Below are 13,746 nucleotides of genomic sequence, written 5' to 3'. Positions count from 1 at the left end.
TAGATAATATTTTTTGTATTCATCTGTTTTCCATATTATTCTGATTTAACTTTACACATCGAATAATTAGACTTTCAGAAGGATTATGCTTCAGTGAATCTCAAATCTATAAATAGGATACGTAGGTTGTTGTTTCGATTCGCCTGTTGAACCCTTGAATGGTAAATTGTGATTACAGTTAATACATTTACATTTGACAAATTTTTGTGTTTAAAATATATTATTCTTAAACTTAGCTAACTTGATAGTTATTAAAATCAATATTAACGTTGGATAATTGATTTGTAATTGATTAGATCCTTGTGATTAATTGATTAACTGTTATTAGTTTCTGCGTTTGTAAATATATCCCTTTCACTCCATGTATATATTTAGCTTTCACTTTCAATATTAGCATTTTTTTATTTGTAAATGATCTTTCAACTATAACTAAGTACATATATTTAATCGTATGCTGATATCTAAATAAAGCTATTGTTATCGTAACGACACTTGTTTCTTTTAAATTCATAGATTGTAACTTTGATGACAAAAAAAGAATTTCTTGATTTTGTTTAGTGAGACACTACCTAATCCAAAATAAGCCGTTTCAAAGTACATCTCAATGTCTCTTTTCAAAAATGGCACAAAACTGCCGTCAATTACACTTGGATGTTTTCATCTACTTATACATACATATGCTTATGCTTATGCTTATGTTTATTATATTATAAGAAACTACTAAAACAACACAATTTTCTATTCATGGAAGCTAAACCGAAACGTGAAGATGATTCTAGCGAGTGGTATTGGTGGCTTTTGGTAGCGACGATAACAATTCTTGTTGCAGGTGCTGCGTCGATAACTATATGGAGAGACTTTCATGAGTTACAAAACAGGGTTCCTCGCATCCGAATGCCTCCGAAAGGTGTTACACAAAAATATAGTGACGCTCTTCGCATTGCTACGCAATTCTTTGATGTCCAAAAATGTAATCACAAATCTTTAACTTTATGCTAAGTTTTTTAATGTGTTTTTAATGGCCATTTGCATTAAGTACAAATTAGGCCCCTTCAACAATATACAAAATTGGTATAACTATCTAAAAAACAGGAAAGCAAAAAAGAGGGATTTTTCCTGTTCAAGAGCATATTTTACCTGGATATATGCAGCCTAATCGAATTATCTGGTGACCATTTCTGACTATTTTCTCTGTCCATCCCAAAATATGTTGCCAATATGTTTGAATTTGAGACCTTTTGTGAGGAAATCAAGCCCAATTAACTACTATGCTATCTTGAGATGGGTTCATAACCATTTGAAAACGACACTCTTAAAACATGATGCCATTGTTTACTTCTATCAACTACGTATATACACTTGTTTAAATCATCATGTATGTTTTGTTTCCATTTATTATTTTATTTGATTGAAAATGCAGCTGGAAGATTAGAGAACGATCGGATTGAATGGAGAGGTGATTCAGGGCTCAAAGATGGAAAAGATGTAAACGCAGATCTATCAAAAGGACTGTACGATGCCGGAGATAACATGAAGTTTGGTTTTCCGATGGCTTTCACGGCCACTGTTATAGCATGGTCAATCCTTGAATACGGTCAACGTATGGATGAAGTTAAAGAACTTAAACATGTTCAAGAATCATTGAAATGGATAACTGATTATCTCATCAATGCTCATCCTTCTGATAATGTCCTCTACATCCAGGTTTGTAAATTCAACTTCCTCTTGGCGTCTACACATTGTACTCTTTGCATATCTACCATGAATCGGGTTTTTATAAGAAATTTTCATGCATTAAAAGTTTTTTTTCTTTATAACGGCAACTCACACATCCAACAACTATTAGTTCACCAATATGACCATGGAACTTGAACCCCGACCTCTTTGATTGAAAGACTCCTCGAATGCCACTAGGCTATAAGCTCTTTGGTTCACACATTAAAAGTGATTATTTGATCATTATGTTTTAAAGTTATATGCATATAGTCTGAATTGGTTTCTGAACCTTGTAACATTTTCTCAATTAAGTACTCTGACTCGACTCTATCAAGCCCTGGGTTCACACAATCATAACTTTGATAAGTCAAGACCAATCATTATTTTCTATGCAACAAGATCAAAAATCCGAATATCATAGTAAAGGTTTATGTTTCCGCGTGTTAATATGAAAGCCAAACCTCCAAAATGAATTCATAAATATGTAATTTTGGCGGTTGAAATGAAAGTTGTACCATGCATTTTTGGCGGAAAATACATGTTCGATATCTTTAGCAGGAAAATTTGTTGAAAGGTTGTGACACCGAACAATTTGTCGGGACACAATTTTTAGGTATACATGTATGATAAAAATACTATTTGCGTCGTGGCGCTGCCCCTTGACCCTGCCATTTCCGTCCAAATTCCTTATTAAGCATTACTAGATAATACTTGTTTTTAAGTAAATCACAACTAACTAAAATGTTATTAAAATTACCAAAAGTTAATTCACTTCCTTATGTATAGTAAAACTTGTTCTAATTATTGTCACCATGGTTTAAAAAAACGGTCGAGGCGTACGTACTGAGGCGCGCCTCAGTACGATTTTCGAATTCTCCGTTTAGGAACGTACGCCTCAAAGGCCAATTAAAACGTACGCCTCAAATGGGAGAGGCGGTTCGATTTTGGTACGCCTCACAGGTAAGTGAGGAACGTACGCCTCAATGAAAAATAGAGGGAAAATTGGTGTGGCGGCAAAATTAGGGCTGCTAAAACCATGGCTGCTTATTTATGCTTTATTAAAGTGCTTCTGGCCTCCAGAACTCATCGATTGTCCTCCAGAAGAAAAGATGAAGAAAGAAAACAGGGAAAAAAAAGGGAAGAGAAGAAGGAAACAATCTAACATTTTGGTGGCTGGAGAAGATGAAGAAGCACGTTGATTTTAGGGTTTTGGTTCTTTTAGATCTGATCTTTAAGATATGAAACTTGATGAAGAAACACGTGTTCTTTTAGATCTGATCTAATCTGGAAGATGAAGAAGCACGTTGATATTTTATCAAATGACAATATTCAAATGACAAAAACAGTCCCTGGACTTTTACTAAAGTTAAATAACAAGAACAAACTTGATGATCACTTTTTAACCTTTAATAAAATGACAATAACAGTCCCTGTTATTATATATTATCGAAATATATTTATTTATGTATTTTTTAACTCCGCCTCGAACGTACGCCTTGGTTCGCCTCGAGGCATACGCCTCGCCTCACAAAGGGAAAACGCCTCGAGGCGCGTTTCCGTTTTCTTAAACCTTGATTGTCACTTTATATCAATCAAATTTAATAATTACTTGATAACCACAACTTCAAAAATCACACACATTCAAACATTAGCAAAGTAGCCCCTTGTGTTTAAGCTGATTACCTGTTATATGCCACATGATTCAGCATTCTAAATGCATACATCATCAGGTGGGTGATCCAGAAATAGACCATAAATGTTGGGAAAGGCCAGAAACGTTATCCGAAAAAAGGCCAACATTTCAAGTGAACACATCATATCCAGGCTCAGACATTGCTGCAGAGACTGCAGCCGCAATGGCAGCAGCATCTCTCGTTTTCAAGAACCAGGATGCCGATTATTCCAAATTGCTACTCGATCACGCCCAAAAACTGTTCGATTTTGCTAACAGTTATCCAGGGGTTTATAGCAAAAGCGTCCCATCAGTACAAGGCTACTATAACTCCTCTGGATATGTAGATGAATTATTGTGGGCTGCATCGTGGCTCTACCATGCCACTCGAGACGAATACTATATCGATTATGTCACCATAATGCACGGAAACGCGTTCGCTAATTGGGGTAATCCTACGTGGTTTTCTTGGGACAATAAATTAGCTGGGACACAGGTATACAGTTGTAAACATGGTCATACAGTTGAAATTTTCATAAAGTTGGTGCCCTTTTTATTTTAATTTTGTTTAGGTGTTGTTATCGCGGGTGAATTTTTTTGATGAGGTGAAAGAGATATCGATTGTAGAAAATATGAACCTACAGATGTACAGACGAACTGCTGAGACGCTTATGTGTACAGTTTTATTGCCATCCCCAATGAGCCAGAAAACTAACGGTACACTTTTCACTAATAAGGAAAAGCCAAAGGCAAATGACCCGAAAGAGTAACCTAAATCACCCAAATTACCAATAAAGGTAAATATGACTTATTCAGATGCCCAAAAAAGTAACATGTTTTTCAATTTTTGCCCGAAATTGTAATTTATAAAATGAAAAACACATTACCTTTCTGGGTACATATTACATTTATTGGCAATTTAGGTAACTTACATTACCCTTTCAGGCCAACTGCCAAAAAAAACAAGTATGATTTGATTACTGCAGAATTTTGAAATTGGCGTTTTAGTGTCAAATTGCAGGTGGATTGATATGGGTGAACGAGTGGGATACATTGCAATACGCTATTGGCACTGCGTTCCTAGCGGTAGTTTTAAGTGACTACATGTTCACATCCAAAACGCCATATTTATATTGTAACGGGAAGTTATATGAGCCAATGGATGTTCGTGACTTCGCTATTTCACAGGTGTTGTACTGATGTATCTACCTGAGATTTATCTTAATTATAAGTAGACTTTATATGTATACTAATAGATCAAAATTTTTACGATTAGGCGGATTATGTGTTGGGAACTAACCCAATGAGCATGAGCTACCTAGTCGGCTACGGGCTTAACTACCCTCAGTATGTGCACCATCGTGGTGCATCAATACCGGTCGATGCAACTACAAGCTGTAAAGATGGGTTCAAGTGGCTCAACTCTACAAAACCTAATCCTAACCTAGCGAGTGGAGCAGTTGTGGGTGGACCGTTCCTTAATGACACATACATTGACTCACGTAATAACTCGATGCAAGGTGAACCGACAACCTACAACAGCGCCTTCTTCGTTGGTCTTGTTTCTGGATTAGTTACTTTCTCTAATGTCGTTCGATCTTTCACATGATTCAACTATTTTGAATTTTTCGATACAGTAATTTAGGTTGTCTTTTGTTAGTTTTAGTTAAGTTTATTTGTACAGATTTTGTATGTAGTAAGCATACTTCTTAATGGTGAAAGGGAAATCAAGTTGATAGATATGTTGAACTCAATACAATGTTTATTTAATCAATTCTCATCAATATGAACAAACAAACTTAAATATACATTTTCATGTGACAATATTTTTCCAAGGGTGTTACACCACCACATGAGAAAAATAGAAAAACTGTTTGCATAATTACAATAATTATTTGTTCATAAAAAGTTCATATGAATATGAATCAAATGATACGAAAGAGCTTATGTTCGTGATCTCGATCAGTTGAATGACAAATTTCATCACATGAGTGAGAGGAGAGACAAGAAATCTTGTTCGAGACAAGGAATGGTTAGCCCCATATCATGGTTGAACCCAAACTCTTCCTCAGCTCGTCGTAACAAACTTTGGAACCCTGAGTGATGTAACCATGATATGGGCACAACGTATCTACTTCTCGTTTCACCAATGTAGACTACAAAGTGTCCTTTCGGGACGTCGGTTGGGTAGTTGTTATTGTGTCTAAAATTTGAGTATTTCTTCTTGCAAGCAAGTGTTTGCGTTTGTTTTTTGTTTGATTTTCTTAAACCCATTTTGGATGTTACTTATTAGTATGATTGAAAAACTGGTGGTGGTTGTGGTGGCGTTGTTGGTGGTGGACTGGCGGTGGTGGAGGGGTGGAATGATGGTGATGATATGAAGGGGTTTATATAAGGGAGGTTGAGAAGCAAATGCATGTGGAAGGGCTGGCAGGTGGTAAGTAAGGTGGTTTTCGGAGAAAGTGTGATTGTATAAGCATGGGTTCATACCCCTTTGGGCTAACCCTACATTGTTACCTCTATTAAAGACATGAATACATAATGGACCCATTCCATTTATGTATGAATGTGACAATGTACGTCTTGATGAATCTATGAAGTAACATAAGATCTCCATCATATGTGATGTTGGTTTTATAATAATAATATTAATATTTTTTTCCATAATTTTATCATTATTTGATTATTGGATGAGGTTTAACATATTTGAAAAGAGATAATTAATTAGTGTGTATGGACTATTAGCGGTGTAGTAAAATTCAGAATAAATCGGCGATTACTTGGTTGTTGGAGAGGTCAAATATGTTAAATTAAATCGGTCAACATCTGAATCAGTCACTATAAATCATGGTTTAATCGGTTAAAATCGATCAAAGTAAAAAATAGTTAACATCCGCCGAACCCTCGATTTGTTGATCACTTCCTTCAAAGTTCCAACCGATTACCCATAAATCGATGTTTTGTGCAACCTTGGACTATAGGCTAATACATTTATTTAAGCTAACAACTATTTAACAGAAACTACCCAGCATCTGACTTACCAATGTAACTGTAAAGGTGCAAACAAGTTTCTGGATAGGGTTATTATGTTATATGTTGGAGACAAATTCTATTAAGTAATGATGGTTTAGAAAGTATGTAATCTATTAGATATTAAGGATTTAAAGAGGTGTTTGACATTTGGGGCCTTTAATCTACACTTTTCAACCTTTGGACTAAGACTTTTAAATGTCAACTAGTGAAATGACCCGTAAAATCACGGGTTTGTTTAAACGAAACAGTTTAATGATATGTTTTAGGTATTAGGTGAACGTAAATGCTAAAGTCATTCAGTTTAACGACTCGTGGAACCACAAAGTCCGACTAAGAAACTCGTCAGTTGAACATTTCATCAAATACCTAAAATGCATGTTAAACAATCCACATCAAATTATAAGTGATAATATTGGTTGTCATTTTATTTTAAAAGTGTAAATTAAAATATAGATTTAGAATTGGTTTCCTTCTGCGTATCTTTTATACCTTCTCGTACTCAATTCAAAATAATTAATTAAAATAATTTAATTTCTGTAATTAAAATAATTATTAATAAGATTTAATAATAATAATTATTAATAAGTTTAATTTTAATTCAAAATTATTTAGATTAATGACATCACGCACCATGCTTAGATTTTTTTCTTTTGTATTTTGATTTATTTTTAACAAAGGAATTAGTCTAATAATGACATCATTATCATAGGATTTTAATAGAAAGTATAGAAGTATAGATATAGATTAGACCTGACCTGATCTTTGCTAACACCTCTCTTTGAACCTATTGGTAACAATTTCAACATACTCATGAATATACCTAAGATTTAGTCATAACTTTGACAGCAGCTAACAAAACAACTTTAAGAAATTGTTAGTCTGCTTGTTTAATAGGAATAATCCATTAAAGTGACACATGTTTATTTATATATAAGAGCTTATTCTTTCAGAAAATAAACATTTACAGATAAGCAATACCAAAAATATTCCGGTATTAGAACAGGATACCAAAATTAATAAAGAAAAAATTACGCCGTTGGTACCTTTGGTTTGTTTACATTTTCATGACAACACCTAAACTTTATTTTTTGCACAGTTGGTACCTATGCTTTGCTTAACTTTCATGACAACACCTAAACTTTTTCTTCTTATCTATTTTTTGATGACAACACCTAACGCTCGTTAAGTTTTGATGATTAACCTCTCACATGTGCCACTCATGTGAGGGTAAATTAGTCCCTTTATATAATTTAGTCTATGAAAAAACAATTGACGTACTTATATTACCATATTAAACCGATGTTTGGTTTATCTTCATCAACATTTCTCATACATCAAATGTGGCATTAAGAAGAAAAAGGTTAATGTTGGTGCAAGAATGGAATAAATGAATGTTTTCTTATTTTGTTTTACGTGATGACTCTTATCTATTTTTTGATGTTTGGTTTTGAACCTTTTAGAAGTTGCAGACATGCACTTTTCATTTTTCAGTTAACCTTTAAGAAGTTGCAGTAGTAATGGCTTTTGATACTGATTTATTGTTATGGGTTACTTTGGATTTTGTTAATGATTTAATGTGAATTTGATTTTAAATTACCACTTTCGTATAAGCATGTTATTGACTTTTTCTTGACTGAATTTGCTTGGTGCATTGTAATGTGAATTTGGTTTAAATTACCACTGACCCATTTGTACATTTGTACATATATATTGTAATATGACCCATTTGTACATATATATTGTCCACTGACCCATTTGTACATATATATAGTAAATTGTAATATGACTCATTTGTACATATATATTGTAATATGATCCATTTGTACATATATATTGTGATATGACCCACTATGACTTTGTTTATATCATATTTGTAGTTATGGAGACTATGACCATCTTTATACTATATTTGAAGTGACCCGCAATGGCTTTGTTTATAGTCAAAATGTGAACTGTATGTAGAATATGGTATAAACATTATCATATTTAAATCAGTGACATATTTTGAATAGTTTAGGCCAAGTAAGTTCATACAGTTTACTGCCAAATTGATACACTCAACAATTTGCACATTCATACCGTTTACATTTGACAAATTTGACACATGCAATTTAGATGGTTTTTAAATGGACCATATTAAATTAAAGGGACGAATTTGCCCTCACATGCCTGGCACATGTGAGGGATTAACCATCAAAACTTAACGGACGTTAGGTTGGGGTATCAACCACGAAGTTAAGCAAAGCATAGGTACCAACTATGCAAAAAATAAAGTTTAGGTGTTGTCATGAAAATGTAAACAAACCACAGGTACCAATGGCGTATTTTTTTCATTAATAAAACTAAATCAACTAAGTAGAAGAATAGACCCATATGAACCAATTTGATCCCAAACGCATGTGAACCATAGAAAATTGAGTACTTTCTATTTGAAAGTGATATTAATATATCACATCATTTCGAATTCACAAGAGAAAGAAAAAGAAAAAAATATGAAAAGTGAACATGTCACGTCCACCTCTAAATGCGACTTCGTACAAGGTACAAACGACTGTAGCACGATTTAATGACACACTCATTAATATTATAAATGGGGTGATAACTGAGAACGGTACGATTTGATTAGCTTAACATGTTAGGTCGCGAGTCATCATGCACGATTAAGTAGGGGCAATACGAAATTTGAGTCATAATACACCTAACGGCGACCTACTTGTATCTCGAACATAATTGTATAGTACTTTCAAAATATACATTCGTACCGACCTCACTGAGATAGGAAAGGTTTAACTACTAGAGACTTTATCATTACCTAACAGAGTTCAGTGTGATTCTACATTGTATCACTAGTGTCATATCTAAAACTTCTGTAAGGTCATCTTGTATTCTACGTTATATTCGTACAAAAATGAGAACTTCAACGTTGCATTTGAGTAATAATGCACTAAACAGGTTAAAAGTAAAAGTGGATTGAATGGACCGAAAACGTCAAAGGGTCAAGGGAAATCTAAGATAGATTCATATTCTAGTTGTTTTTTTCCAGTCTGCAGATCTTATTATGTCTTATGTCTGCGAGCACGCATATATTTTTACTACAGACTGTTTGAGTTTCTGAGGCATAGATAGAACAATGTCTTCAGTTGTCTGCAAACTCGCAGACTTAGAATTATGCTTTCCAAGTGCTGCAGACGAAATTAAGTTATTTTGCATACATAAAAACAAACAATCTTTATGCATACAGACCTTTAGACCACATCTTTACAAACATGGTTAGCAAATCTTCAGAAAAAAACATCTTAAAAAACAAACAACACCTAAGTCTTCCTACGTCATTTTAATACCTTAGTCCTAAAAAAGAAAATAAAAAAGAAAATAGATAATCAACTCAAACGGGTCCATAACTGCTTACATCCTTTTATCGTTTTATAAATGACTCAAACGGGTCATTTTAAATGTGCATTCTTAGCAACCTATCCAAATATAAACATAGAACTTAGTCGTTTTAGAAAGTCCCATGTTCCATAATTGAAACCTGGTCACATCAATACAGCTAATTGTTGATAAACATTCATCTGTCATATTATACAACTTAGTAGATACTAAATAAATAATCACATAATAGACTATATCTCCTATTGAAAGGGAATTGTAACCAAATAAAGCATATGTAACATGGCCTTTCAGCTACCGTCACATGCTTATGTTGCAAAGGACATACAAGGACACAAGTTTCTGAAAACGAACTTATAATGCAATAATATCTAAGTACGATTAAAACCTACGACCTATAAAAGTGAGGAACATTTACACTGAATCCATGCATAAACCTTATATGCAGAACAAATTCGAGGTGGATGACGGTTTACCTGATTTTAGTTATTTAAGTATGCTCGAAGATAAATTCGACACTATTTTAAGCATAAGGTGAGTTAACGTGGTTTTTGTGTTGGAGATGACCCTTCTAACATGCTTAATCGCCTTTTCAACTTTGTAATATGAGTTTGCACCTGAAGTAACGAAACATGTCAAAATCATACCATATGTTCAGTTTAGGCATCACGGTGTTAATATAAACGACACTACAATTACAATATGATTGAAAATAATGAAAACGATTCGAGCAAGAATATGTTGACCTGCTGACGGGCTTCTGCCAGTTTTAATAACTCGTCTGCCTCGGAAAATCGATTGAACCATTGACCAAGTGGATGATCTTTAGTGTCGCCTCGTTTTTTCGCGTGCACGTCTTCTATTGGTGCTATAACCGAGTAAACCATAGTATAAAAACAATGCCAATGTTAATAAAACAAAAATAAATTATGTAAGATTTGGTCTCCTGTTTATCACATACTGGTCAAATTAAAAAACTAGCATAAGAAAATTATAAACGGTCAAATGGGTCAGACGGGTTCAATTCGCCCAACTTGTATCTATAAAGCATTCAATATTCTTAATGGTTTTATTCAAAGCTGATATTATTCTTGTATAAAGTATAGTTCAAATAATCACGTCTACCACATAACTAAGATAATAGCAGTGTTGCAAAACTCGGAATAACTCGGCGAGTACTCTGTTTTTACAGCTCAGGGTGTACTCGGTCAGATTTGGTCAAACTCAGTCAAACTTGGTAAAACTCAGTCAAAACTCGGGATTACTCGGAAAATCGGTCAAAAGTCGGTCAAAAAAGGGCCAAAACTCATAAGATCAGTCAAAAATGGTCAAAACTCGGCTAAAATCGGTCAAAGTCAAACTTAGTCAACATCCGAGTACTCCCCGAGTTGTCGAGTACTCCCTAGAAAGTCACGACTGAGTACTCCCCGAGTTGCGATTTTTGCAACCTTGGGTAATAGACAAAGGTTGGACCAAAAATTTCTCAAAACAACCGGACCCCACTTGACCCGTTTTGACACTGCACCCACTTCCTTGACCAACCCAATTTGCAATATTTTATACATAACATTACCAGGAGGCAAGTTCAAAGTAGCTGGAAGCCGCGGGACAATTACAGATGGATGATTAAGCACACGAGAAAGAAACTCAAGTGAAGGGTTTGGAAAAACAATCTCATTATAAGATTCAACAATCACAGGTTTCTTGGTTGATAATGGACCGTGCTCTACTTCAGAGTATAACTTCAAATGATGAAACCTGAAGTTAAATTAAAAAAGCATTATTTACATATCATGAGTGGAATTAAACGGCTAAAAAGATGTAAATAATACTCCGTAACTCACAAGTCTAACTGCTTTTCACAGACATCATCATGAAAGAATATTGAAATCGCAATTTCAAATTCACCCCATCCACGTTCGGTCAGCTCGAAAGGAGGTGATTCAACCACTCGCCTTGCGTTATTAAAACTTGGGTGCAACTGAAATATAACTTTTTTTATGACCACACTCAAGTCTTCATTTGTTGCCCCACGTACGTAAACAGTCCACGTATGTGATTGAGTTCTAGTAAACGTTAACAATTCAATTCACACCACATAAACTATAAGTCTTGTTAAAAACTCTTTAATAAAAAAAAGAATAAAAGAAGTATGCATTACTCAGTAGCCTTCCGTCCAAGCCAAAATGAGATAGTTCCATAAGCAATTGGAACACTGACTTCTAGATCTTTAGTCTTCTTCATCGAACTCTAAGGAAACGAAAATGCAACACATCAAAACATCTTGAATAATTTTATTTATTGTATGCAGTTGCAGGGACGGGCGAAAATATGTAGGGCCAGGGAGGGGTGGCACCCGCCCCCAGTGGATTTGTAATTTGTAGTGTAAAATTTTTGGATTTTTTCATTTTACCCATTGGAATTCTTTTTGCCCAAAAGTCTCTATATTTTGCCCCAAAAGCCTCCATATTTTGCCCAAAAGCTTCCGTATTTTGCCAAAAAAAATTGCTACGCTTTTAAAAAAAATTCGCCCCGATGAAAAAAATTTCCGCTTCCGCCACTGGTTGCGCAGGTAGAGATTATTTGCAGACTTATAAAATAATTTATGTATATTGTTTTATCACAATATTTTACACCCCCTTACAAGTTTAAACCTTGTCTAATACACTAAATTCCAAAATACAACATGCTATGCGTAACAGCACACCAAATCAAGTCAATTGCCACTACACTTCACATCAATAATGCAACGCTATTGTGCATTCTATAACATGAAATAATAACATATTTAATAACACCATACACCAAAATAAAATTAGTTAAACAACGAATAGGAACAACATTTAAATTCAACTATTATAAATTTTAAATTTTGCTAAACGCTTAAGTTAATAGAAGCTAACATTATTTGTTACAGGAACAAATTACATTAAACTAAAACAAAACAAATTTATAAATAAATGAAGTACCTTGGTGTCTGCTTGTGGTTGAATATCGATCGTCTGGTGGGGTGTAGAATCGGATTCTTCAACAGCATGCGAATGGTTGTCGTTTTGATCAGTCCCCGTCATTATTACGCTTTGTTATTTTGTTTTGGGAATTTTGACGTGAGAATTGGTGCGTGTTCGAAAAAAAAGGGTGTAATTAGGGTTTGAAATGTTAGATTGTGAATTAATTTAGGGTCGGGTAACGACCAGACCCATTTTAAGGAGGTACGATTACCACGACGAGAACCCGCCCTTTTCCACGTTGAATATCGATCATAATCACAAAATCCGTGAATTTAATAATAGGATAATATAATAATAATAATAATAATAATAATAATAATAATAAGGGGATGATTCTTACATACATTTTTTTTATCCTCACACACCAATTGAGTATTATTAGAAGAGTAAAAGGTTAAAATAGGTGCGTGAGGATCAAAAAAGTGTGCGTGAGAATCATCCCCCTAATAATAATAATAATAATAATAATAATAATAATAATAACTAGAGGAGGTTGAATAGTTACTTAATACGATTTTTAAAACTTTTTCGATGATCACAAGATTTGAGCAATCCCTGACCACTTTAATCAACTCAAACCAATATGTGATGTGTTTATGTTTGTTATAATGCGGAATGTAAAGTAAAGAACATAAACAAAAGGATTTATAGTGGTTCGGGTGGATGTTAACTAATCCATCTTAATCCACTCCCCGATTCACTAATCGGGAGTTTTGCTTCACTAAGCACATTTCTCCAAATCCGGTGGAGATCCGATTTACAAGTCTTGTACTTCTCCTTAGACAACAAACCTAATCTTTCTATCCATTTGAAAGATTACCTCCAACTTAGATCAACTTGTCCTCACCTTAGAAAAGTATTAATCCCAATGAGATTAATCAACTCCATAGTTCCCTTTAAAGAAGATGATAGCTAAGCTAGCAT

General features: G+C 34.2%; 3 protein-coding genes across 3 annotated transcripts; 1 reads left to right on the top strand and 2 right to left on the bottom strand.

Annotated features, from left to right (window-relative positions):
- The first annotated feature begins 744 nt into the window (after positions 1-744).
- On the top strand, positions 745-4,997 carry LOC139863040 (endoglucanase 24-like). Its single transcript, XM_071851688.1, has 6 exons — positions 745-970; positions 1,421-1,704; positions 3,447-3,884; positions 3,961-4,105; positions 4,410-4,576; positions 4,665-4,997. The coding sequence occupies exons 1-6, from the start codon at positions 745-747 to the stop codon at positions 4,995-4,997; spliced, it is 1,593 nt and encodes a 530-aa protein (XP_071707789.1).
- A 173-nt stretch (positions 4,998-5,170) lies between these two features.
- Positions 5,171-5,730, bottom strand: LOC139862636 (auxin-responsive protein SAUR50-like). The gene has a single exon (XM_071851257.1). It carries the CDS (start codon positions 5,660-5,662, stop codon positions 5,372-5,374), a length of 291 nt encoding a protein of 96 aa, XP_071707358.1. The 5' UTR covers positions 5,663-5,730; the 3' UTR covers positions 5,171-5,371.
- A 4,272-nt stretch (positions 5,731-10,002) lies between these two features.
- On the bottom strand, positions 10,003-13,052 carry LOC139862728 (transcription initiation factor TFIID subunit 14b-like). Its single transcript, XM_071851352.1, has 6 exons — positions 12,781-13,052; positions 11,973-12,061; positions 11,656-11,877; positions 11,385-11,569; positions 10,558-10,679; positions 10,003-10,428 (listed from the first exon to the last, which is right to left on the bottom strand). Exons 1-6 carry the CDS (start codon positions 12,880-12,882, stop codon positions 10,351-10,353), a joined length of 798 nt encoding a protein of 265 aa, XP_071707453.1. The 5' UTR covers positions 12,883-13,052; the 3' UTR covers positions 10,003-10,350.
- Between the last annotated feature and the right edge of the window lie 694 nt (positions 13,053-13,746).

Source organism: Rutidosis leptorrhynchoides, chromosome 8, assembly GCF_046630445.1.
Source record: "Rutidosis leptorrhynchoides isolate AG116_Rl617_1_P2 chromosome 8, CSIRO_AGI_Rlap_v1, whole genome shotgun sequence".
Lineage (NCBI taxonomy): Eukaryota > Viridiplantae > Streptophyta > Magnoliopsida > Asterales > Asteraceae > Rutidosis > Rutidosis leptorrhynchoides.
This window is presented reverse-complemented; position numbering and strand designations above follow the sequence as displayed.